Genomic DNA, 22,683 nt, shown 5'->3' with positions numbered 1-22,683 from the left:
TGAAACAGAAAGTACGTCATGCCTATGAACTGCAGCTCCCAGCTGACAAAGTCCAGCCACATCTAATATTGTACACGTCATATATTCGAAGACTCAACCCAATGTCTACCTGCCCTTGCTACAAGTCCTGTGACTGAAGGCTGGGTGCTGTTTCATTATCTGCAACAGGCTTCAAAGTTAAATGACCTGACAAAAGAAAAAGAAGAAGGAAAGAAAAAGGCCAGGTGCAGAGGGGACAGAGAACAACTTGGTGGCAAAGGGACAGAGGAGGACCAAGTCCTGAAGCTTACGTGGAGTCTAGGACAGATTATATTGACAAGGGGTTGGCAGAAGTGCTTCAGCCCTACTGTAAAAACCTGTCTGGCGATGGGCCTGGAGTCTACATGGCTTTGAACCCAAAGCTGTGGTCAAGCAGGAGGTCACTGACATCAGTGTTGTGGGAAGAGCGGCATTGTAACCAGTCCTGTCATTCCTGAGTTTCTACACCCTGATTTAGTATTTTAATAGCTCCAAATTATTTTCTCTCTCACACTTGTGATGTTTCATAGCTCTTTGCATAAAAGAAACCTAATACAGACAGTCAGATTTCTGGGCAAAACCCACTTCCCATAGCCAGCCTCGAAACCTAATAGCCCTTTCTGCGCAGATGTGGTCAGCCGATGGTTCTTCATTATAGACCTGGAAACTCTCCTCCTCTTTCCATCAGGAGTTTTCAGCAGATTAATGCCTCCCAGGGCTGTCCCAAGACACAACACTGAAAACATGACTGGTAAAAATTCCTGCTCCAAACTTCATGACTGGTAAAAATTCCTGCTCCAAACTTGAGTCCTAATTCCTTGTAAGGGATTTAGCTTTGAAATGTTTCCCAAAATCTTTTGGTACATTGTTAATGTTCAAGCAAAACTTCCAAGCAGGTTGGTAAGTTGAGAATAAAGAAAGGCATTTCAATAAATTCACGTATTGGTAGATTTGTCATGATGTGGAACATAAGAGGGGGATTTCTTCCCCGCCCCTCCATTATTTCAAGTGGGTTAGTACAGCCGGAAGGCCTGGTGATGAGAAGACTGCCATGCAGCTTAGAGGTGGGAAAATAATCAGCCGCAGGAAACACGTGGAGACTTGGAACCTAACTCCAACCATTACATTGAATGCAAGGAGGATGAACAGGAAGAAGTAGGGAGAACATGCTGCTGGAGAATCGGGAACTCAGCTGCTAGTCACCACAGCAGGCAGCGTGGGATGGCAGCCAGGAGCTAACACACACGCTCCGGGCCTGGCTGGGGGGCAGAAGGTCTGTCTTCACGGTCTGTCTTCACAGTGCATGTCTGAAGGAAGCAACGGCAGGCACCTGAGCGCACCTCAGTCTGTCAGGGGCTTCAAAATCCCACCCTCTTCCAAGGTTTCACTACTATGGCTTTCTTTAGTCTTCCTTATTCATCCAGAGTATTATTTCTAAAATAATCTCACCCACACTGCAATTATGTTACCATCCAGCATTAGCGCCTGGCTTAACGTTTTGGGCCTGGCCATACGACAACACGGTCAGCATGGAGGGAGCACCGGGCAGGCCGCAGGCAGCGCCGCCGGCACGGTCCGGGCCCGGCCGGCGGATCTGCGAGCTGAGCAGCGCGGGGCAGGCGCGGGCCCTGCCCGAGTCCCGCGGTCTCCCACATGCTGAAGGCAGAGGCGCGTGTGGGGGTGATGCAGGGCCCCGAGAGCCCGCTCGTGGGCTCCGTGCGGGGTCAGGCTGCAGCATTTGACTGACACTGCGGCCCGCCGGGAGCGCTACCCGTAATAAAACCGCCAGCAGTAATTTCAGCGCCGCGGACTGGCACACCTGGCCGCCGCCGCCCTGCTCACCCACCCCGGCCCCCCGCACGCCACGGGCAGCGTCTCGGGTGTGCAGCGGTCCCACGGGTGTCTCTAGGCCCGCGTGGGGCGCACGGGACAGCAGAGCCGGGGTGGGAGGCGACGGCGCCCGGCAGGCCCCGGAGCCCGCCTGCCTGTGAGCACCTCAGCGCCCGGCTCTGCCTGCCGGCACCGGGTGCCAGCGGCGGGGCCGGGCCCGGGCGAGCGGCGTGCGCGGAGGCCCCGCCGGCCCCTGCCAGGCCGCGTCAGGTGACGCGGGTCACGCCGCCTCCCCCGCCCGCTCGCTGCGCGCCCCGCCGGCAGGCTGCGCCGCGCGCTCCGCCGAGCGCCGTGCGGGGGAGGGGAGCGGCGGCGGCGGGGAGCGGCGGCGGGGCACGCCGCCAGCGCGGCACCTGGGCCCCCCCGCGCCCGCGGCCAGGCGCGTCCCGAGGCCGCCCGGAGGCAGAGGGGCCCTTGGAGCCCCGCCGGGAGCGTGGACGGCATGAGCCAGGTGCCGAGGAAGCTGCCGGAGGAGGAGGCGGGGGACGATGAGGAGGAAGAGGAGGAGGAGATCGTGGGCTTGGCGGGCTACGCCGACGGGGCCGAGTCCTTCTCGGACGGCGACGCGGAGAGCGGCGGCGATGAGGCGTGTGAGTGCCACCCGCGGCGGCCGCAGCGGCGTCGGCACCGGGGGCGGCGGGGAGCGGCGCCGCGGCCGCCGTGGGGCTGCGGGGGGCGGGGGCGCGGAGAGCCGGGGGGCAGGCACCGGCCTCGGAGGGGGCTGTGGGGCAGCGGCCGGCAACGCGTGCGGGTGTGGGGTGAGGCGGGGCAGCGGGGCGAGGTCCGGGGCAGGAGCGGCCCCGTGTGCGCGGAGGTGCAGGTGAGGCGGGGCAGGGGCCGAGGTGAGGCAGGGACGGTGGCGGGCGGGACGGGGCACCGCTGGAGGAGGTGAGGTTTGGCTGCCGGGGGTCGGGCCTGCGGATGTGGGTCAGGGAGGAGGCAAGACTCCCCGGGGATTTGGGACACGGCGAGGGTGAGCAGGGCACGAAGGGGGCCAGGGATAGCGGTGTGGGGGGATGCGAGGCGTCCGGAGGGAGGGCAGGCGTCGCTGGGGACGGGGGTGGGTGGTAAGAGGCCGGGCTGAGCGGGGATGCTGCGGAGGTGACCGTGGGAGGGGACGGGACGGGGACAGGGTGCTCGTTGGGCCCTGCCGTGGGGTCAGAGAGAGCGGGGAGCTCTGAGGCGGGAGCAGGGCAAGGGCTGGCAGGTAGCAGGAAAGGTTGAGAGAGAGGGAGGAGGCAAAAGGAGTGCAAACAAAGTGGTGGTGGGGGTAATCTCCTTTCAGTATTTTGCATGTCTGGGGTGAGACTTATTAGTGGCCCTAGCCTGGTGATGTGACCTGAGTGTGCCAAGGAGGCGGGGGGGGTTGGGTGTCAGACTATAAAAGGCAGCGGCCAACACGCAGCTCTGTGTCCAGGGCTGCTCTGCAGCTGTGGATGTCAGTCCCCACAGTGGCAGGCTCCGCTAAATGTCTGTTGTCCGTGTGTCTGTGCATATGAGGATCCTCGTTACTCGCTGCGGTATCTGTGTCAGTATGGATGGTGATGCTAGGAAGGACAGGCTTACCAGGAAAAGCAGCCTCATTCAGTAAAAAGAGGCAATGCCAGCTCAGAGCCTGTTGCTTTCATTCAGAGCCTGAATTCATTCTTCTGAGATGTGTTTCACAAAGGAGCTTGGAGAACTCTCAGTATCTCAGGGCGAAAAAAGAATTGCTTTATTTTATAAGAGCATAATAAAAGGCCACATGTTTTAAGGCTACTTTGATTATTAGCATGCAGAACCCTTCTCCTTAAACGCCCAGTCCTACAGGCTGCTATGGGAGGTATCGCATTGACTAATGCAATTTTGGGGATGGGGGGAATGTCAGTGCTTTGAGTGTAAGCCTTCATGGTGAAAAGCTGTGGGAATGCAAGGATGTAAGAGCTGCAGCTGAGACTAAAGTCTTATTTGAAACTACTAAAAAATTGCATTTATTTCGATGCAGAGAGAATATATTTTAGTGTATTTCTTTGGTGCTAAACTAACTTGGCATTTTCTGTAGAGAAGTAATCCATGTTCTGTCCTCAGAGGAATTTATTTGGATATTTTTCAATAGGAACTTTGTTAGACTGCTAAAAATTTCAATTGCTTTTTCATAGTAACACCAGAATATTGCACTTAACAGAAACAAACCTTTACATCCTGAATAGCAGGAGAAGGCAGTCCATGCAGGGACCTTTTCTACACAGGATTAAAACAAAGGGCCATTTTAATAGTCCAGATCCCCTGGCTTTCTGTTTCATTCTGAATTCTCTGGGGAAAGAGGCATAGAGCATCTGTAATGGAGGGGGTTGGGATTTGGGTCTGTGTTTTGCGTATTTAACACTGGGCTGCAGGGCAAGGGGCTTTCCTTTTCCCAGTTTTTGTCCTCTCTCTATTTCTGGATCTGTACAGTAAGTAGCCCAAAATTCAGTGTCACAGCCTCCACTTTTCTACAAAGAAAGAATAGAAAGGGCAATATAAGGAGAACAGCTTCAATGCCTGGCTGTTGAAAGTGAAGGGAGAAGCCAGGCTGAAAAGTAAAAACATAATTTGTGCTTGTAGGCGTACAGGAGATTTCAAAACTTCATATTGGTCATCTTTCACCCCATACTGGTTTCTTGTCTCCAGCCTGAATGCTGAAACCATGTCTCTTGTCCTCTTCTTAATCTTTTTACTTTACACATGGGGTCATATTCAGAGACCTCAAAGCGCCTACTTTACATACAGCCTACTCATATTTTTGATATATGCAATTAAAAAGTATTTAGAAGCAAGAAAACCCTCTGCAGAGTGTCCAAGGAAGTAGCTTTAAGACATATCATTTCACAGTGCCGCACTTGTGGCAGAGTGGAACCAGGTCTTCTGGTTCTGAGTCCTTTCTTTAGCCACAAGAATTTCCTTCCACCAGGCATTTCTGCAATGTTTATGAACCCACAGTAGCTAAACAGCTTTCTTGATTGCTTGTAAGCTTTTTCTGTTAACTCATTAGGCTCAGACCATCTGTTAGCATTGAAGATGTTCATTGTATGTGTTTTGTAAGGCTATTGTCTTGACAGCACTCCAAAGTGCTGCCAATATCACAGTCGCAGTAGTACTGGAAATGCTACGAGATCAATGGGCTTCAAGGTACATGAGTGGAAAGTTTGGGACTGCTAATTCTCCTTTACATAAAAAAGGTTAAAACTTAAAAATAACATAATTGCATTAGTTGGCAAAAAAATAACCATTGTTAGCTGTATTAGTTTAAAGCTAGACTCAGAGGCTTGTTACCTTACGGACGGTAACAAGAGCAAAATAATTTCTTTTGGCTTCACGTCACTTGAGCAGATGAACTGCAGTGCTTTGTTTGGATGTTTGAAAACTGGCGAGATCTACAAATGTGGCATCCCCATCACACATGCCTGTGAAGCACTGATAGTCACCTGCCTTGACAATTAATTGCAATTGATGTGGAATTCAGGGTGGGCTTCAAAAACCATTTCCGTTATCAACGAATATCTCTAATAGCATGAAGGAGATATTAGAGTATTCATTGTGTGCTCTGCATCCTGGTGAGACAGGTCAGGACTACTACGTGCAGTTCTCAACTCCTCAGAGCTGGGCTCTTCTGCATGTTGCAACGCACGCAAATTGCACTCCATAAGCAAGGACGCAACAGAAATTTTGTAAGGAATTTAGTGTTTCTCTGTGGGGAAAATGCTTTTGGGTTTAAGTTTAATTTGTGAATACTTCAAAGGATACGGCTTATAACCAGCATGACTTCTGTTCTTTATGGCTGCTTACAAATGGTGAAACACAAAGGACTGTTGATATGCATTAGAAACTGGCATTTTATATCATTCACTCTTTGCAAAAGTGAATGAAGCAGGAAATGTGTTGCATCTCACAATAGGGAAAATTATATTTCCCATTACAGAATAGAGAAGAGTTTAGTGTTTCTCTTAGGCATATTATGATCTCACTCAGTAACCGAGTCTGGGAAGTTGCAGTGATACATCTACTGGCATTTCTGTGGCAAATTAAAGAAGGAGTTGTCATGTACTCTGCAAAGGAATGTGGGCAGGCAGCACATCGTCCAATTCCTTTACATATAAGGTAATCTCTTAACTCTCTCTCAGAGGAAAGTGCTATAGCAGCCTTGCTATCTAGTCAGGTTTGGATGATACTCATCTACATTTCTCTGTCTTTGAACAGGCAGGATTTCCATAGCTAAATAACAGTCTTACAGGCAGAAGAGCTAGTGTTCATTCTTCTCATCGGTAACTCTGTTTGCATTTGCAACTGTGTTTTTTTTTTTTTCAGTACGGCTTTAATATAAAGCAATTTTTTTCTAGTAAGTATTACAGTCCATAAAAATCTAACAGCCTGGAATAATTTAATACAACAACAATGAAAAACCCCAAGTTATTTAAAATACTTTTTTAGGTATGTGTGAGTTTTTAGCCTATTTCTTAAAGAAAAGGGAGTTATGTAGGTAGCCTGTCTTCTGGTTGTCTCATCACTGGTCAGAACTTTGGAAACTGCTGTCCACCTTCAACCAAATTTGGACGAAGGATGTCTCAAAGATGATTAAGTTCCCACAAGTTTGATGAAAACTGGCATTCAGAAGAGAAGAGAGACCCAAATGAAAGTGTCCTTGGAGGGACAGGGCGGCAGCTGTGTGCGTTCTCTGTGGCAGCAGCTGGCAAAGCGGTGTACACATGTGTACACGGTCTAGCCAACCGGCATGTGTTTAGCTCCAGATCAGCCACAGCATGTCGTATCTGTTATTTGGAGGATATGTCATAAGACATACAAGGGGAAGTTGGTGTTATTGTGGTGGGGAGAGGAAGGGGACACGAAGTACAAATCCGTAGCAAATTAGACTTCGTAAGTTCTGTTGCGTACAAAGAAAATGGGAGGTTTTTTAATTTTTTGAAACATGCAATAAAGCCATGAGAAGTCTCTTCTTTATATGCGTTTACAAAGTATTTTACTCAAACTAATTCTTGTAAAGCTTTGAATTAATTGTTTTCCCTTCTGATGGCCAAAATGCAAATTGCATGATGTACGGCTGTATGCACATTAATGAAATTGCGACTATACATTTGGCAGCTGTGGAAAATTTGTGCGTTAGAAAAGAGAGTGGGGTGGAGGAAACACTGTTAAATCCTGTACCTTTGGTTTGCTTTATTGACAAGACTGTACCCTCAAAACATAAAATATTGTTACATAGTCCTAGAGCAGATGTTTATTATTCCACTATAGGTGTGAAGCATTGTAGGCAAATGCTTCTTGCAGGCACAGGAGGGTACTGTCACTGTTCAGGTTGACAGGAAGAGTAGAGCAGCGTGTTGGCTGCCGTTTATTACTTCCTAAATTTGTTGTCTGTGGATCAGCAGAAGTTCGCCATTGCTGCGTTAGGAGGATGAGATTCCTACGGAGTCGCTATTCTTCTTGAAGGGGTTTCATCTGTGCACTGCTCCAGCCTGGCAATGTTTCATGTGTGATAATTAACAAGAGCACAGTAAGAGGTAATACCTGTCAAGGCCTTTGAAATGTATTTTAAATGGATAGGATCCCACCGATAATCAGTTTTCAACTCCTGTCAGTCACTGTGGTGACATGGGCCCAACTGAGTGGCATAACCGCTCACCAGCCAGTAGATGGTGCCAAGGGGATGTTTTACGCTAGCACTGCAAGACCTTCAGTTGAGAAGCCCCAGTTCTGGGTAAGTGAAGCTCAGGAGGCAGAAACAGATGTGAACAAGGTTCTGTGCCCTCCCAGCAAGCACATCCTGCTCTTGCGTGTCTGAAAGTTGTGAGTGAGGCTCGAGGAACACAAGAGGACGGAGGTGATCACCACCCCTGGGTGCAAAACATGCTCCAAAGCAAAGGATTCCTTCAAGCTTTCCATGTTTTTCAGCCCATAAGGCTGTGTAATAAATTGACAGGTTCAAGTTGTTGTTGCTGAGGTTTCTTGTTTTGGATTTTTGTACTTTTGGAGTAAAGTTGATCACTTAAAGTATGCAAGGCATATGCAGGAAGGATGCATATGAACAAATGTGTGCTGGTTTTCTGCAATTCAAAATTTATCCCAGCAGAAAAAGACAAAGAAACGCAATTATGTTGTGCTCTGAGTTATGTTGAATAGTCTGTACTGCAGTGGGTGGGAGAAGGTCTGCCTGACAGCTAGTGTGTTTAGCCTGTTGTCTGTCTGTTGTCAGTATTTTAAACCTGACCACTGTGTGCTGTGAGCCTTACTCTGCAGATTTAGCCTTGACAACTCATTTTTTTGCGTTGCTTGTGTTTGATGCTGCAGACAGGATATCACAGAGGTGTTGGAAAGCTTTTTACATCTATGTGCAGTACTGTTTTCAGCTTGGACATTTCAAAGTTATAGCCCGACTAAATGCAGCAATTGAGACTGTTGTAGCTGTTTTGATTAGAGATACCTGAAACTGAAGTTGGTGTGCTTACAGGTATGGATAGCTATACATTTATGTCCTTACAGGTATAACAGTATAGTTTACTCCCGTAACTACCTTTGTGTTAATATAACTGCATCAGCACTAGAAAATGTTCTGGTTTAGTGGTACCAGTTTCAAATCGAGGTAGGTAACACAATGAAATCACTGTGTTCCCAGGCCTTTGTTTTGCAAATAGGCAGGGGATATGCTGTAATCTTATTTATTGGATAACAAACGTTTACAGTTCGTAACACAAATTATTCAATAGCAGGTGGAATCCTAACTACCTTAGAAAAGGACTCCTTGTGAGCTCAGTACCGTGTTGTAAGTCCCAACATAGAGGAGTTGTTTGCCTGCTGAGTTGTTCTTTTCCTATAGCTCCTGGGATGTGTGATTTTATTTATCAATTGACTTATGTATTTATTTATATATTTTAGAGGAAGGAAGCCCTCATGTAGCCTTAGGAAGATCACTCAGATGTAACTAACACAAAGTTACTCCTTTCTTCCAGCAGTGTGATGTAGCTATCAGTTGACAAGGGTATTTGTTACCAGATTGTATTATTTTAAAGTTGGATTAGAATGTATGTGGGATAGTGTTAATTAGAGTAAAATTAGGTATTTTAGGATGTCTGTGTGTGATAACACATTTTTCACATGCAAACTGAGCAGTCAAACCTTCTGCAGTCTCTGTCTTACAGGTGAGAAGTAGGTTTTCTGATAGTATAGCCTAAGGGGCAAATAATTCAAGTTAAAATGCCTGTAGCACTGCTCCCTAAGCTTAAAAATTGGTAACATTTGCATAAATCCGAGTAAAAATGTCATGAAAATAAATGTCAAATGCATGTTATCTGACAGTTACTAATTATATTGCCATACTATATTACTTTTCTTCTTGTGTGATTTTATTCAGTTTTGGATTTCAATGATCCCTTCAGTACTGAAGTTAAGCCAAGAATCCTGCTCATGGGATTGAGAAGAAGTGGGAAGTCTTCCATTCAGAAAGTTGTCTTTCACAAAATGTCGCCAAATGAGACTCTCTTCTTGGAGAGCACAAACAAGATCTGCAGAGAGGATGTTTCCAACAGCTCCTTTGTCAACTTTCAGATATGGGATTTTCCTGGGCAAATTGACTTCTTTGACCCTACATTTGACTATGAGATGATTTTCAGAGGCACTGGAGCACTGATATTTGTTATTGATTCTCAGGTAAAAAAGGGGGGTTTAAGCTACCTTTTCCTTTTCTTCCTTCAGCAATAGACAAATGGGTTGAAAAGCACAGATTTTTTCAAAGCAAATAACTTACATCACAAACACACATTAAGAGAAAGTCATTAAAACTTGAAGAGTTGCTTGGTTATTTTTAATCTCTGTCTGCAGTATGTTCAAAAGTTAACTAATTTGCTTTAACATCTCACGGTTCTTGCTCAGACTCCTAAGTGCTGACAGCATGAAATTGGTGCACATGCTGGATGTAGACTCAGGCTTCTACTTATAAGAAATTAAAAAATTAAGCTGTTGTTGAACTGTAGCATTATCTAAAAGTAAGTATCATAAAAATTTATATATATTTTTAAGAACTTTCCTACAGTTGTAGCTTTTCTTTTTCCTTCATTAGGATGATTATATGGAAGCATTAGCTCGGCTGCATCTTACTGTGACCCGAGCCTATAAAGTGAATCCAGATATCAACTTTGAAATCTTTATCCATAAAGTGGATGGCTTATCTGATGATCACAAGATTGAAACGCAAAGAGATATTCACCAGAGGGCAAATGATGACCTTGCAGATGCTGGATTGGAGAAGATTCACCTCAGGTGAGAAAAGCTGCTGTGCAGAGAATCCTAGAGAGGAAAGCAGCTTATTTGACAAGTTACCATTTTCTGTTCTCTTAAAGTAGCAGGCAACAAGCTTTTGATATATGAAGGAAAAGGATAATCAGAGACATTGCATTTGACCTGAGCCAAACAAAGTATCTTATTTCTGATTGCTGTCTTGGAGGGAAAGATGGAGAGGAGATGTGCTTAAAAACAAATGACGAATATGCCAGAGTCCTACCAGGTTTTGCTGCAGCTGCTGTCTTGAAATAAGTTACTTGGACAGTGGCAGCAACCAGTGGAGCTCCAGCCAATAGAGTGTATATGCTACCTACATCACTTTTGCCTTCTTTGAAACCTGTCTGCCTCACAGTCCCCTCCCAGTCACTAGTCCTCACTTGCTGCAGCCTGCTTGGAGCCACTTGGGAAGACAGGTGCTGTATCTTTGCCTTATGTCTGCTGATAAAGCAGATTGTTGTAGCAATGAACTTCTGCAGACTGGGAACTAGAGGACATCAAGTTGTTATGTCTTTCTTAGCACTTAAAGCCAAGCACAAATATATTAAAAAGAGAGACCTGCTCCGTGAACATGCCAGCTCTTTAGAGCTCTTAACTTGACTGCATCATTGCATTGTTAAATGGGTCCACAGCTTTCAAAAAGTGGATCACAACAGGCAGTAATATTCCTTTCCTGCAATTTGAAAAATATTTTCATAAGAATACCAAGGTGGGAGTTGCATCATGAAGTTCTACATTGAGGTCTAGTTTGCAGTGTTTAGAGTTTTTTTGTATAGAAATGAAGTCCTATGCTTCAATCCTAACACATGACTTTTGATCACAAGAGGTAATTGCATAAGTGTAGGCACTTGCTGTTTGACAATATTTCATTTCACTCGTATTATGAAAGGTACATCATGTTCACAGTATGTGGCTAAAAGGAAAATGTGGTGACGTTTTTTTCCAGCTTTTATCTGACAAGCATATATGATCATTCTATATTTGAAGCATTTAGCAAAGTGGTACAGAAACTGATTCCACAGCTCCCAACACTGGAAAACCTGCTTAACATCTTTATTTCAGTAAGTACTTGTTATATACTTTGTCTGTAGATCCGGCTATGTCCAACATGCATGTTCAGATATTCTGTTTGCTGCTTTCTGAGAGATTATGAGCCCTGCGAACTCTCAGAGAAATGATCAAAACTTAGTTGAAATGCACCCACATGCAGCTTGGCCTCACCTCCCTGTCTATTAAACAGCGTTGCTGAGCTGCTGAGATACTCAGTATTTCCTGAATCACATAAAGTGGGCTAGCAGCCATCACTTTTCTGCTCATACATTAATCTGAATGTTGCAAAGGTCTGTGCTGCATGCATTTGTTTAAATAATCGTTAAAATTTGTATAGATAAATTCTTAAAGGAACATCATCTAGTCTAACCTCTTATGTAGAGCTTCCTAGAATTAATTCTACTTTGTATCGAAGTTTAACCCACTTATGAAAATCTTCTCTTCTTTTGAAAGTTTTAGAGGTAGAGTCCATCGCAACTTTCACAGCTTCCATAGTTACTCCCAAGGCCAGTTAGAGAGCTTTGTACCACTGTGGAGATAATTGTTTGCTCCACTGTTCCTGTATGTGTGGTCCCTTCCTCTCCTTTGTACTGGTTCTGACGCTCGCCTGTTCCCTCATAGAGTCACTATGACACACACTAATGGACTGTTTAATTTAGTTAAAAGCAGGTCATGGAGGAGTCCAACATCCTCTTGTTTTGGCACAAGATAAAAGATGGGAACATGTGGCCATGAGCAAAAGGGAACGCAGTGAGTAGGTTGTGAAAAGGGGGAACTCCCCGTTTTGGTGGTCGTTAAGTCAGGTCATAGCGGCTCCTGAAACTGCACCCTTTCTCACAGTATTCTAGTTTTGCACCTTGCATCTAGCATTAATTTGTCAAGCTTCAGTTTCCAAGCAAGGTATTTTGTTGTGCCTTTTTTGTGATTTTGAGGTAATGAAATTATTTAATATCATTCAACAGCCTGTAAGATAAAATTAGACTTCACAGTTTCTCAGTGTAGGGTGTGAAAACGGAGAGAGAAAAAAGTTGGATGTGTTGCTGAAAGGGAGAGCTAGGATTAGAGGAAGGTCTTTCCAAAACTTATTCTCTTACTATTAAGCAACAAATGATGCTATTTCATAATGAATGGTTTGTTACAAAGATCTGTTTCTACCAAGATGGCTGGACTGTATACCAGTTATCATCCAGTCTCGAATTCCACTTAGGACAGAAAGGTAATGAAGGAATGATGACAACAGTTCTGGAGCAACTGGATATTGAATATGCTACACAGTCTTAATGAGAAGGCTGTCTGAATGATAGTCCTGCTTGTGCCAGAGTCACCCCAGTCACTCATATCATGAGTCAGATCTCTGTATAGGGTCTCCTCACTGTTTGGAGTGGGTGAAGAATTTGTATCAAACCACCAGATGAGTTGAGCACGAGCTTCTTCCTGAATGACTGATGACAGTTGCTTGTGTGTCTGGAACACCCAGAAGGCAGCTCCAATAATACCTAGAATACCAAATATAATTTGTAAGGAAGAACAAATCTTCCAAATGAACGGGAAGTCCAAAAAAGTGAGAGGTATGCTATTCCCCTGAGTCAGTAGGGGAAACAGTCTCAGGCTGTTTCTTAGCTCGAAATAGAGCAAAATCCAGTTTGTCAATGACCTATAGCAAGGTTTAGCTGCATCACTATGTCCTCCATGCTTGCTGTCTGTTTTTACGAGTATCTTCTATCTGTAGACAGGAGACTCGGAATGACTCTATTTGCAACCACAGGAAGACTAAACATCATTCTCTGGCACAGAATTAGTTAGCAGGTGCCTCTTCACTTTCACAACTTAGTGACAACAAATCTTGACATGGATTTTGGTCGTGCCTTACTTCAGGAAGCCAGTGTGCTGGATATCAAAGTGTGGGTGTATTGGTGTTCTAGTTTGGGTGTTGCAGCAATATTCATGAGGATTCGCTTTCATTTATGCCATGAAGACTTCCAACATGAAAAGCTGCTGATTACAAAAATAGATCTGTGATCACTCTTAAGTTCACAGGAGGTTTTTGCCTAACTTTATAGTGCCAGTGTGTTAGCTTGTACGTTTGAGGAACCATCAGTGTGATAATACTGCTTCTACATTCTTTAATGTAACTGCTTGTAAAGCATAAAATAACAGCTGGTTAGGCATTCAAAACCCATGTAAATCTTACCTGACTAACACTCTTATCAGCTTCGTATAGAAGGATGTCTGTTTTTTAATTACTGTGGCCTTACCAAGCAATCAAGTTGTGTGACACAGGAATGTGGGTTTTCATTCTAGGGTTGTTGGGGGTTTCTTGGAGGATGTTAAAAAGTGTGTGTTAAAAACAATGAGTTATCATGGTAAAAATAATTTGTTTATTTAATGATTGAAATTTCATAATCTGTAATTCAAATGTAGTATCTAAAATTAAAATTAATTCACAGATTTATGCTGTTTGCCACAAGGCCTGTTTAAATAACTGTCCAAAATTCATTCTTAGCTGTAAGTCACTGGTGATATCCTATAAGTTCTTTTAAAAATTACTTTTTTAGGGCCAAAATCTGGCTTACTTTTCATACTTTCAAGAAGGAAAAGATAGGCCCATTTACCTAACCTAGGAATTGGAGTAATACTGCCAGTTTTACTGAACCCATTCCATTTAAAGAATAGCAACTGCCTTCTACTTTAGCAAACCCAGTACAGTTGAGAAACATGCTTTGAATTTCAACTAACTCGTGTTTTTTACCTATCCAAAATAAAATCTCATATGTTCATTGCAAAAGATTTTTCGCAATGACTCTCTTGGTTCAGATTAGCCAAGGAGTACTCTTACATCGATTCAGGGTGCTTGATAGAGCTTCTAGCGCATGTTGCATCTTCTTTCCAGACTGCAGGGTTGTGTCCGAGATGACTTTTGCTTATTCTGGCCCTGCTCTCATTGACATCAATGGCAGCATTTCATTCAGCTGCATAAGGCAGCTGTTGGCCTTTGTTTCTCTAACAAGGAACCTTCCTGCTCTAGTAACAGAAACAGTTGATTTCTTATTGTCATTTTCCTTGACTGAGCGTTAATGATATGTCTCTTTGAATAGTATTTTTTATCCACTGTTTTGTGGTTTTTTTATGACTTGTAATTATTGTTTGTACTGATATTTTTTTTTCCTTGAGCGATTTCATCACAAACAAATCCTTTGCTTTTTCAGTTAAAGTTGTACTAAAAACCCTGGCAAATGAAATCTGTGAAGTCATGTGGGTACAATTTAGTGGTTACTTCTCCTGGCAGTCCATCCTACCCTTTTGGCGAGGTTTCTGTCACCGTACAAAGTTCGACAGGAGCAAATATGTGCCAGTTTTCCAGGAGGTCCTACCACGATGTATTAGTTTCAACTGAAAACAAGCACGATTTAAGTTAAGACACAAAGCTTTGCCTTACTAGCAGGCATAACTGCTAGCATGGCAAACATCTCAAGATGAAAACCTTCTAAACTGTCACTGCAAGTACAGGCAGGCTGCAGCAGCCAGAGTTCTGAGATGGAAAAATCACTTCTCATTGTTAAATGTTACTATATTGTCACTGGCATCTTAATAATTTAGGGTACATCTTACCTGCACAGCTGAAATTATCACTATGAATCTCTTTATATAATACGAAATTTTATAATCGACTCCTCATGAATGACACTACAGGGCTCAAGTTCCAACTTCTTTTGTCTAAAATGACTTGTATTTTCAAATATGTATTTTGGCAATGAAATACGGCTGTATACTTATGTGATATTTACAGCTGAATCTTGTGATTATTTGACAGCATCTGTTGAGGTATGTGAGGCGCTGTCAGAATTACTATTTAAAAATTAAAATTACAGAACTATCACGTGTGGCCAGAATAACCAAAATAAATATGGATGCATTTTTGTTCTTAGTGCTCAAAGAACATAGAGAACCATGTAGGCTGAAAGGGACCTTTAGAGGTCAGCTCCTGCTCAGTCAGGCCAGTTAGAGCAAGTTGCTCATGGCTGGGTCCAGACCAGCTTTGCGTATCTCCAAGGATGGAAACTCTACAACCTCTCAGCGTGCTCCTAGTGCTTCACCACTCTCATGCTAAACTTTTTTTTTCTTGTATCAAGTCAGAATTCCAGCTTGTGCCTTTTGTCTCTTGTCCTTCAACACTGTAGCTCTGAGAAGAGTTTGGCTCTGTCTTCTGTGCACCCTTACATTAGGTATTTGTAGATAGCAATGAGCCTTCTCTTCTTCAGGCTGAACAAACCCAGTTCTTTGAGACTTTCCTTGTACATCTTGTGCTTCAGCCCATGTACCTAAAATATCCTCCGTGTATATTTTGTTTTGGATATTTCTTTTATTAATGAATTACTGAAATGTGCTATTCATGGAGTCTTTTCCATAATGAAATGCAAGAAATTCACCTCTATACTCTGTTATTATTGATGGGTGTTTCCAGCCTTAGTTGTGTGTGCGATAGTAGCAGAAGTAAGCCACTTTAAGAAGAAATGTCCAAAATATTGCTGGCCATTGTTCAATAGCATCCCTAGGGTTGAAATTTTTCTACCTATTTCGGGAAATTTGAAAAGTGGGAGGGTCACTTTAGTCTCTTAACTACGTGTTAAATAGTTGACTTAAGAAAGAAGAAGAAGAAAAAGGAAAAGTTCTGTTACTACAAAGGAAGCTGAAGCTATTAAAACGTGTTTTCAGTGTGTTTTTTGGTAGTTGCAAAACTGCTGTGGCAGCAGTCCCAAACCATATTAAAAAGGGAAGCCCATATATGGAGAAAATTCGGTTTGGTGGGAGAAAGTTGCTTCTCTTCCTTGTATAGGTTGATTCTGAAGCATATTTTATAGTTTGAGCTTTAGCAGTACTGGGCAATTACCCTTTATGTTCATGCTGGGACAGCTGCCCAGGTGCAATCCCTTGATATCAGCAAGCAAAGCTACTGTTTTCAGTTAAACAGTACACATTTTTTTCCTCTTTCTTCCCAGGAAGCAGAGGCTTATGGCAGCTTACTTATCTACACAAAGAGTATGAGCTAGCATTCCTGGCTAGCAGCTGAGAGCTGCGAATACGATACATCTCCAGTAAGGAGGGAGTCTTAATCAGCTTGGCGGGATGACAGGAACATAGCTGTCATCACATTAGCAAGCCTTAGCATTATAAACCTGGCTTTAACCACCAATGCTACATGAAAACTGAAGGAGCACCATCAAATGCTGGTCTTCCTCCTGTGATCCTAAAAGATGTTCTAAGGAACCAGACAGTAAAACAACTACAGACCCTGATGAGACAGTGTCTCAATTTCCTTGAGAAAGTAGTTCCTGAACACTACTGCTGCCATCAACTTTTTCTTTTCCTTGTTTTAACCTTCTTACATGTCCAGCTAGAATAACTTTAAATTACAGCTCTCTTTTTATGTCCGTTGTTACAATCAAAAACCCAAAAGCTTGATCTTGGAAGATTCCTCCCCCCTCCCCGCCCCGCATTTTCCGCTGAAAATAAATGTAATCTCTCCACACGTTTTCCAGAGAGGGGAAGTTTGGGAGTGTAACTTGGCATTATCACTGCTCAGAGGCAGAAACTGTTGGAAGGTCTGTGAGCATCATGGTTTGCTACAAATACAACAGTGCTGTATATACAGTTCTGTTAAAATGAGCTTGATTGCAGTTTAACTTCCACTTCTTCAGCCTAGATTTTTGCCTAGCAGGCAAATAGGGGAACAAAAAAGCTTGGTATTAATTTGAAGACATGGCTTCCATTTTATTTTTCTTTCTTTTTCTCTTAAATAGAATTCTGGGATTGAAAAAGCATTTTTATTTGATGTAGTCAGTAAGATCTATATTGCAACGGACAGTACTCCAGTGGATATGCAAACTTATGAGCTCTGCTGTGATATGATAGATGTTGTGATTGACATTTCTTGTATATATGGGTAAGTAAATTGTTAATGTTTTTCATAAAATTGTGTACCTAGAATCCGAATGGCCTCAAAATTAGGACGATGTGGGTATAAACAATAATGAGAATGTGTAATTTGTCTGGATAGGGGAGAAGGAGGAAATAGCAGGCCTCTGAGGTACAGATCTCGTGCCCAGCCTCTTTTGTGAACACCTTCCTCTTTCTGTGCTAATAATTTTATGTGGAGGAAGGACTGGGAAGTAACCAACCTAAAATATAAGGAAATATTAACATTAACTTTTTGTTCGCCAGGGACGAATTCAACTGAAGGATGCCTCCCATTTAAAAAAAAAAAGTGGGGCCATATTTAGTTTTGTTTACTTTAATAGCTAGTGGCCTCTACTGGGCTCAGAGAGCTGCTTCACTCTTGCTTCAGTTCTCCGTTCATCCTCTTTTCTCTACATAACCTTTGTGGGTTTTTTTTTTCTGTTTCCCCTCCTTATACATTAGCAACTGGAGATCTCCTGGGGTAGCGTGTACATCTCCTTGCAATTTACGTTTTAAATGGCTTGGCCCTTGACCAAATGTAATGCCAGCTATTCCTGGGAAAGGCAGGAGCACATGAAGAATTACTGCATTAAGATTCATAGACTTGGAAGCCAAACCACAGCGTGCTTGGAGTGTGGTAGTCTTTGGTAGCCTTGCATTCTTACCCATTGATAGACTTCTTGCACTCTTGGAGGAGGTACGAGGGAGAATCCTAGTGCAAATGTGCACTAAGCATTAGAACTTCAAAAGAACCACAAATTGTTGAATACCTTTCTAAAATTTCTTAAGTTTGTGTATTCTACTGTGTTTCAGATTTTGGAGCTGGTCACTTCAGTAACTTGTGTTTTACAGAGGTATACCATAAAGGATGCTGATTCTGTGGCAATTTTTTTGTACAGAGAAAGATGCTGCTGTGTAGTTTAAAAGGCTATGCATTTAATTATTATCTGTACCACACCACTAGTGGGGCTCTCTATTCACAAAATGTCACTCTGCCACTGTCTTTATGTAACCATTTAGCATTTATCACCAGAAATCTGCTTGCTGTGTTTTTAGCTATACACTAAAGACATGATATTATAATTCATTTCTTGTCTTCTGTTCCTGGAGCATCTGTGGAACTTACTACCTTAATATATTATTGATACTAATTGTTCTGCGAGGTTGGTGATAACTACCCATTTAACAAGATCTGTGTGTGCATTCAGGAATGAGGGTAAAATTACAAGGTACAAAACTAATACAGTGATCATCATGACACATCATCTGTGAAGGAAAAATCTCTTCTCATGATATGATGTTGCAAAAGCCAACATCTCATGAGGAAAGTCTCATAATGGCTTAAACTATCCATCAGCTGCTACTGCTCAAGCAAGGTTACTAGATTTGGATTTATCAGTACAGACTTACTGGTTCACATGTTTTAGATAAAGTCATAATATAGTGCACTGGTTAAAAGAAAACAGACAACCTTGTGGTAAATGGTTGGCAGCTAATAGACGAAAAAATAAGGCTCCAGTTCAGGTACTTGGCAATCAAACAATCTGATTTCTAGCCCCAGATCTAAGATTTGGTGTGTGATTGGATAAATGACTTAATCTCTATGTCTTCTTAGTTTATGTAGTGTGTCATCTGAAGAATAGTCTCCCTGAAATGTTAAAATGTAAATTTCATGAAGTTTGAGATTATCTGGTGAAAGAACCAATGTGGGAGTATTTTTGTTAGTTCATCTGGTGGCTTATCTTTTCTTGTTTATTTGTTTGTTTGTCTGTTTGTTTGAATATTGCCCCTTAGGCTTAAAGATGATGGCACTGGAACTCCTTATGACAAAGAATCAATGGCAATCATAAAGCTGAACAATACAACTGTCCTTTATTTGAAAGAGGTGACAAAATTCCTTGCTCTTGTTTGTTTTGTCAGAGAAGAAAGCTTTGAGAGAAAAGGTATTTTTCCCTTTTCTAGTATCGCATTACTTTTCTCTTATATTAGCGAGTTAATGGATAACTCTGGTTGTCATTAGCTGATAACAGTCTCTAGCTGTATCCCGAGTATTAAAGGTAAGTACAGCTTGATAGAGCTTACATAACATGTTTAAAGGCATGAGGTATTTGTGCTGGCATTAAGATAAGATGGAATCATAAATGTATTTCACAACTTTCTGATATGAAAGCATATGAAAGTTTACATCCAGTACAGTAAAGCTTCCATCTGCAACAGTAGAATGTGTCAGTTTATCTTGGCTAACATTGATTCCTACCTGTTGGCGCCAGCATACGCATTTGGAACAGCTTGCGTGCCATAACCAAGGGAAAATTATTGAAACTGGCTGATAGAAAGAAATATGTTCTTGCTTTTCTCATCTCCGAAAGGAGGCTTTTGAAAAGCTGCGTATTTGAGAACAAGATGGCTTTCGTATTTTGTAGTTAAAGTGCATAAATTTTTTTTGTTATCTCTCTGGCTCTGATCAAGGTCAATACTGAAAGCTTAGTTCATGATCGCTCTGCTCGCTGGCATGATGTTCACCGAGTTACTAGCCTTAGTGAAATGCCCTGACACCAGAACTGAGCAGTGGAAGAATGAGCCATCATCTGGGCTTGTGTCCCCATCCTGAGATACTAATTCACCAGTTGGTGTTGGTGTGTTTGTGAATGCAATACTCATACCATGTCTGCTGGGCTGTTTGAGAGGCTATTTAGCTTTTATATTACAGAACTTCAACTGGTTGAATTTCTCCTTAATACCCATACCGCCTTTATTATCTATGAATGTTAGATGTGGTCACTTTCTTTTTCTGCTGTAAGCGTAAGAAGTGTTACTTTGACATACCTACTAACAACACTGTTTCAAAAAAGACACTGTGTTGAACAAACACCCATTAGGGTTTGTCCACAACTGTGTCAGGTTGTTGCGTCTACGTAGTTTGGGACCCAGTGCTGTAGCCTGTGCTCTTTAACAGTACAGATCTGGTTTTATAATGCAGATTAGCATTTGGTGCCTGGTGACTTCCACATAATATTTTATCTGAACTCTAGGGAGAGGGAGAATAATTCCTGGAAAAAAAATCAAAGTGAAACATGGTGGATTTAAACCACTTAAAATATGTATCCTCTCCTGTTAGGGAAATTGAAGTGGAAAACACTGCAGCATTTGAGTTAAGAAAGCTTATGGCATTAACCTTGAATGAGGTTATAAGCTCAGTACCAAAATTCTAAAATTGTGTTGCAATTGTAGCAGCCAGTTAGTCTTCCGATTGACTACCAATATGGCTTTACAGCTTTTCTGTGGGATCGCATTCAGCCCACTCACATATAAATATTATCTGCCTATTATGTATGTATGTAATCTAACAGCATGTCTATTGTGTTATTTTTCAATTACAATGTAAGATGAAATATAGCTGGCTGTTATTTGGTAATATTTCTATCAAGTATCCATTTCAAAGCTTAAGCATTGTCAAAAAAAATGAAAATTTTTTGATTACTAGATGATACTTAGTTTTATTACAGTTATTCTGTAAAGCAAATTTACAAAATGACACCATATTTTAGGAAAGATTTTAATTCTCCTTGTAGTATACTGAGCACTTCTCCAAAGTTCTTTATTAAGTTAAGGCTTTGTTATCTGCCGATGAACTCTATTTGTTTTCTCTTATATCTAGTATATTTAATATACTCTTAGTATATTTAATATCGGACATAGTATGAAACTATAATGCTCACTGAATTATTTGTATTTATCAAATGTGCTTTTGCTTAGCAGAGAAAAAAATGCCTGGAAAATTCACTAATCATGATCTCCAAAGAGACAGTGTGGTATTTCACTAAATGTAGAATATAAGCAATTTTTTCGTTACCTACTTTGTAAAAATGTCTTTATTAATATGGAAAACATTTCTGTCTCTGTAGGATTAATAGACTACAATTTCCATTGTTTTCGAAAAGCCATACAAGAAGTATTCGAAGTAAGAATGAAAGTAGTAAGATCTCGAAAACATCAAAGCCACATGCAAAAAAAAAAAAGACCCACTCCCAATGGGACACCAAGAATGCCACTGTAACTGAGTTTTCTGTTTTCTGGCAATGTGGCAAACAAAGTTTTTGTGAAGTTGATGTGACTTCTGCATCTCATTGCACTGAGTGAAGAGGAAAACAAATGGGACTGATGTATTATATGAATTTTCCCTGGACGTTCAGAAAGCACTGTTTAAATATTTTTATCCAATTAGTTTTTTTCATATAGTGAGCACTTTGAGCAAAATGTTGTATATATAAGCATTGAGGTGAACACTTGTAAGAATTTTCTTAATATATGCTGTAAACCTTTTTCATGCCATATTAAGAAAAAACAGCTGTGACAGAAATACTGGGTACATAATTTGCACTTTTTCATGTTTTCCTTGTGGAGTTGGACTTTGATAAACTTAGTTTTTATGGTGATTTTGATGCATGGTGTCAGGTAAAATGTATGCTGTAGTTTATTTACCTGCTACAATCAAATTGGTTAGTAAACAATTAAGAAAACTTGGTACAATGCCTTTTAAAATTTGTGACAGCTAATACCTAACATTCATACAGATCTAATTTCGTATATTTTTCAATTTGTAAACTGAAGAATAACTTTGAAGTATTACAGCAATAAGCACCTTACCAGGGATCATAACTGGTAGGTAAATATTAACTTTTATAAAACAGGCTTTTGGCCAAATTTCATCCGGAGTTCTCCATAACACTGGTCATGCCCTCTGTTGGGTCTGTTTTTATTATTTACCTCAGCATATACCACTAAAATACCTTGCTATAAAGATAATTGTTTTGTAAAATGGCTCTATGTTGCACTGGTATTTTTATAAGGCTTCAGAGGAGGGTGTTGTATCTGAAAGGTTGAATTTATATTGCTAAGTTTGTTTTGAGAGCCTGCACGTCTGCAGTTGGCGCAGTGAAGAATCTATGTATTTCCACCTTGACGTTCTGATGTACTGATAGGGAAGTCCTAAAGATGTGAGCGCTGGGTTCCGATTCCCTCTAATAGGGGTACGTCTGTGATTGAAATCAAGAAGAGACCATTAAAATGAGAACTGGACTATCTACCTGCTGTAGTAATCAGCGTACATCACTACTTTTTGTTTTAATACTGAATATGGGCAGACTTGCCACAGAGTCAGCGAGGACAGCAGAGCACTCTCAAACCTAAAAAGAAGTAAAACTTACTTTCGGAGTTCTGTATTCACTGGTTTTGTTTAATTAATGATACAAAATTACAATTTCTAGTCGGAAGAGCAACTCTGTTTTTTTTCCCAGTCCCACTGCAAACCAATTGCATGTGCGGTCCAGCAGTGTTGTCAGCAGCTCTTGGGAGCGGGAAGAGCTTGACCCGAATGGGAGGCAGCTATAGGGGAGCTGAAACAGGTAAGGGGAGCTATATCTCACTCATTCATAACTAATCTGCCCCTAGCTGAGATAGCTCTGG

General features: G+C 42.1%; 1 protein-coding gene across 4 annotated transcripts; it reads left to right on the top strand.

The window, feature by feature from the left end:
* Nucleotides 1–2,241: 2,241 nt before the first annotated feature.
* Nucleotides 2,242–22,431, top strand: RRAGD (Ras related GTP binding D). 4 transcript variants are annotated; one of them, XR_012672956.1, is made up of 8 exons: nucleotides 2,242–2,498; nucleotides 9,290–9,585; nucleotides 9,995–10,194; nucleotides 11,159–11,273; nucleotides 17,061–17,203; nucleotides 19,012–19,160; nucleotides 19,687–19,853; nucleotides 21,123–21,182. XR_012672956.1 is itself a non-coding variant. In XM_075145468.1 (7 exons), the coding sequence occupies exons 1-7, from the start codon at nucleotides 2,351–2,353 to the stop codon at nucleotides 19,695–19,697; spliced, it is 1,062 nt and encodes a 353-aa protein (XP_075001569.1). In that variant the 5' UTR covers nucleotides 2,242–2,350; the 3' UTR covers nucleotides 19,698–20,819. The 4 variants fall into 4 exon arrangements, 3 of the variants coding, with proteins under 3 accessions (XP_075001569.1, XP_075001568.1, XP_075001567.1); XM_075145468.1 differs by lacking the exon at nucleotides 21,123–21,182 and having other exon boundaries at nucleotides 19,687–20,819; XM_075145467.1 differs by lacking the exons at nucleotides 19,687–19,853; nucleotides 21,123–21,182 and adding an exon at nucleotides 19,488–19,623.
* The last annotated feature ends 252 nt before the right edge of the window (nucleotides 22,432–22,683 follow it).

The sequence above is a fragment of the Calonectris borealis genome, chromosome 3, assembly GCF_964195595.1.
Source record: "Calonectris borealis chromosome 3, bCalBor7.hap1.2, whole genome shotgun sequence".
Lineage (NCBI taxonomy): Eukaryota > Metazoa > Chordata > Aves > Procellariiformes > Procellariidae > Calonectris > Calonectris borealis.
This window is presented reverse-complemented; position numbering and strand designations above follow the sequence as displayed.

What these genes read in the sequence shown, in the direction of transcription:
- RRAGD (XM_075145466.1), top strand. Translation starts at nt 2,351, where the DNA reads ATGAGCCAGGTGCCGAGGAAGCTGCCGGAGGAGGAGGCGGGGGACGAT. An exon ending in TTGGAGAAGATTCACCTCAG is followed by an intron (nt 10,195 to 11,158) that starts GTGAGAAAAGCT and finishes GTTTTTTTCCAG; the next exon opens with CTTTTATCTGACAAGCATAT. An exon ending in GACATTTCTTGTATATATGG is followed by an intron (nt 17,204 to 19,011) that starts GTAAGTAAATTG and finishes ATTGCCCCTTAG; the next exon opens with GCTTAAAGATGATGGCACTG.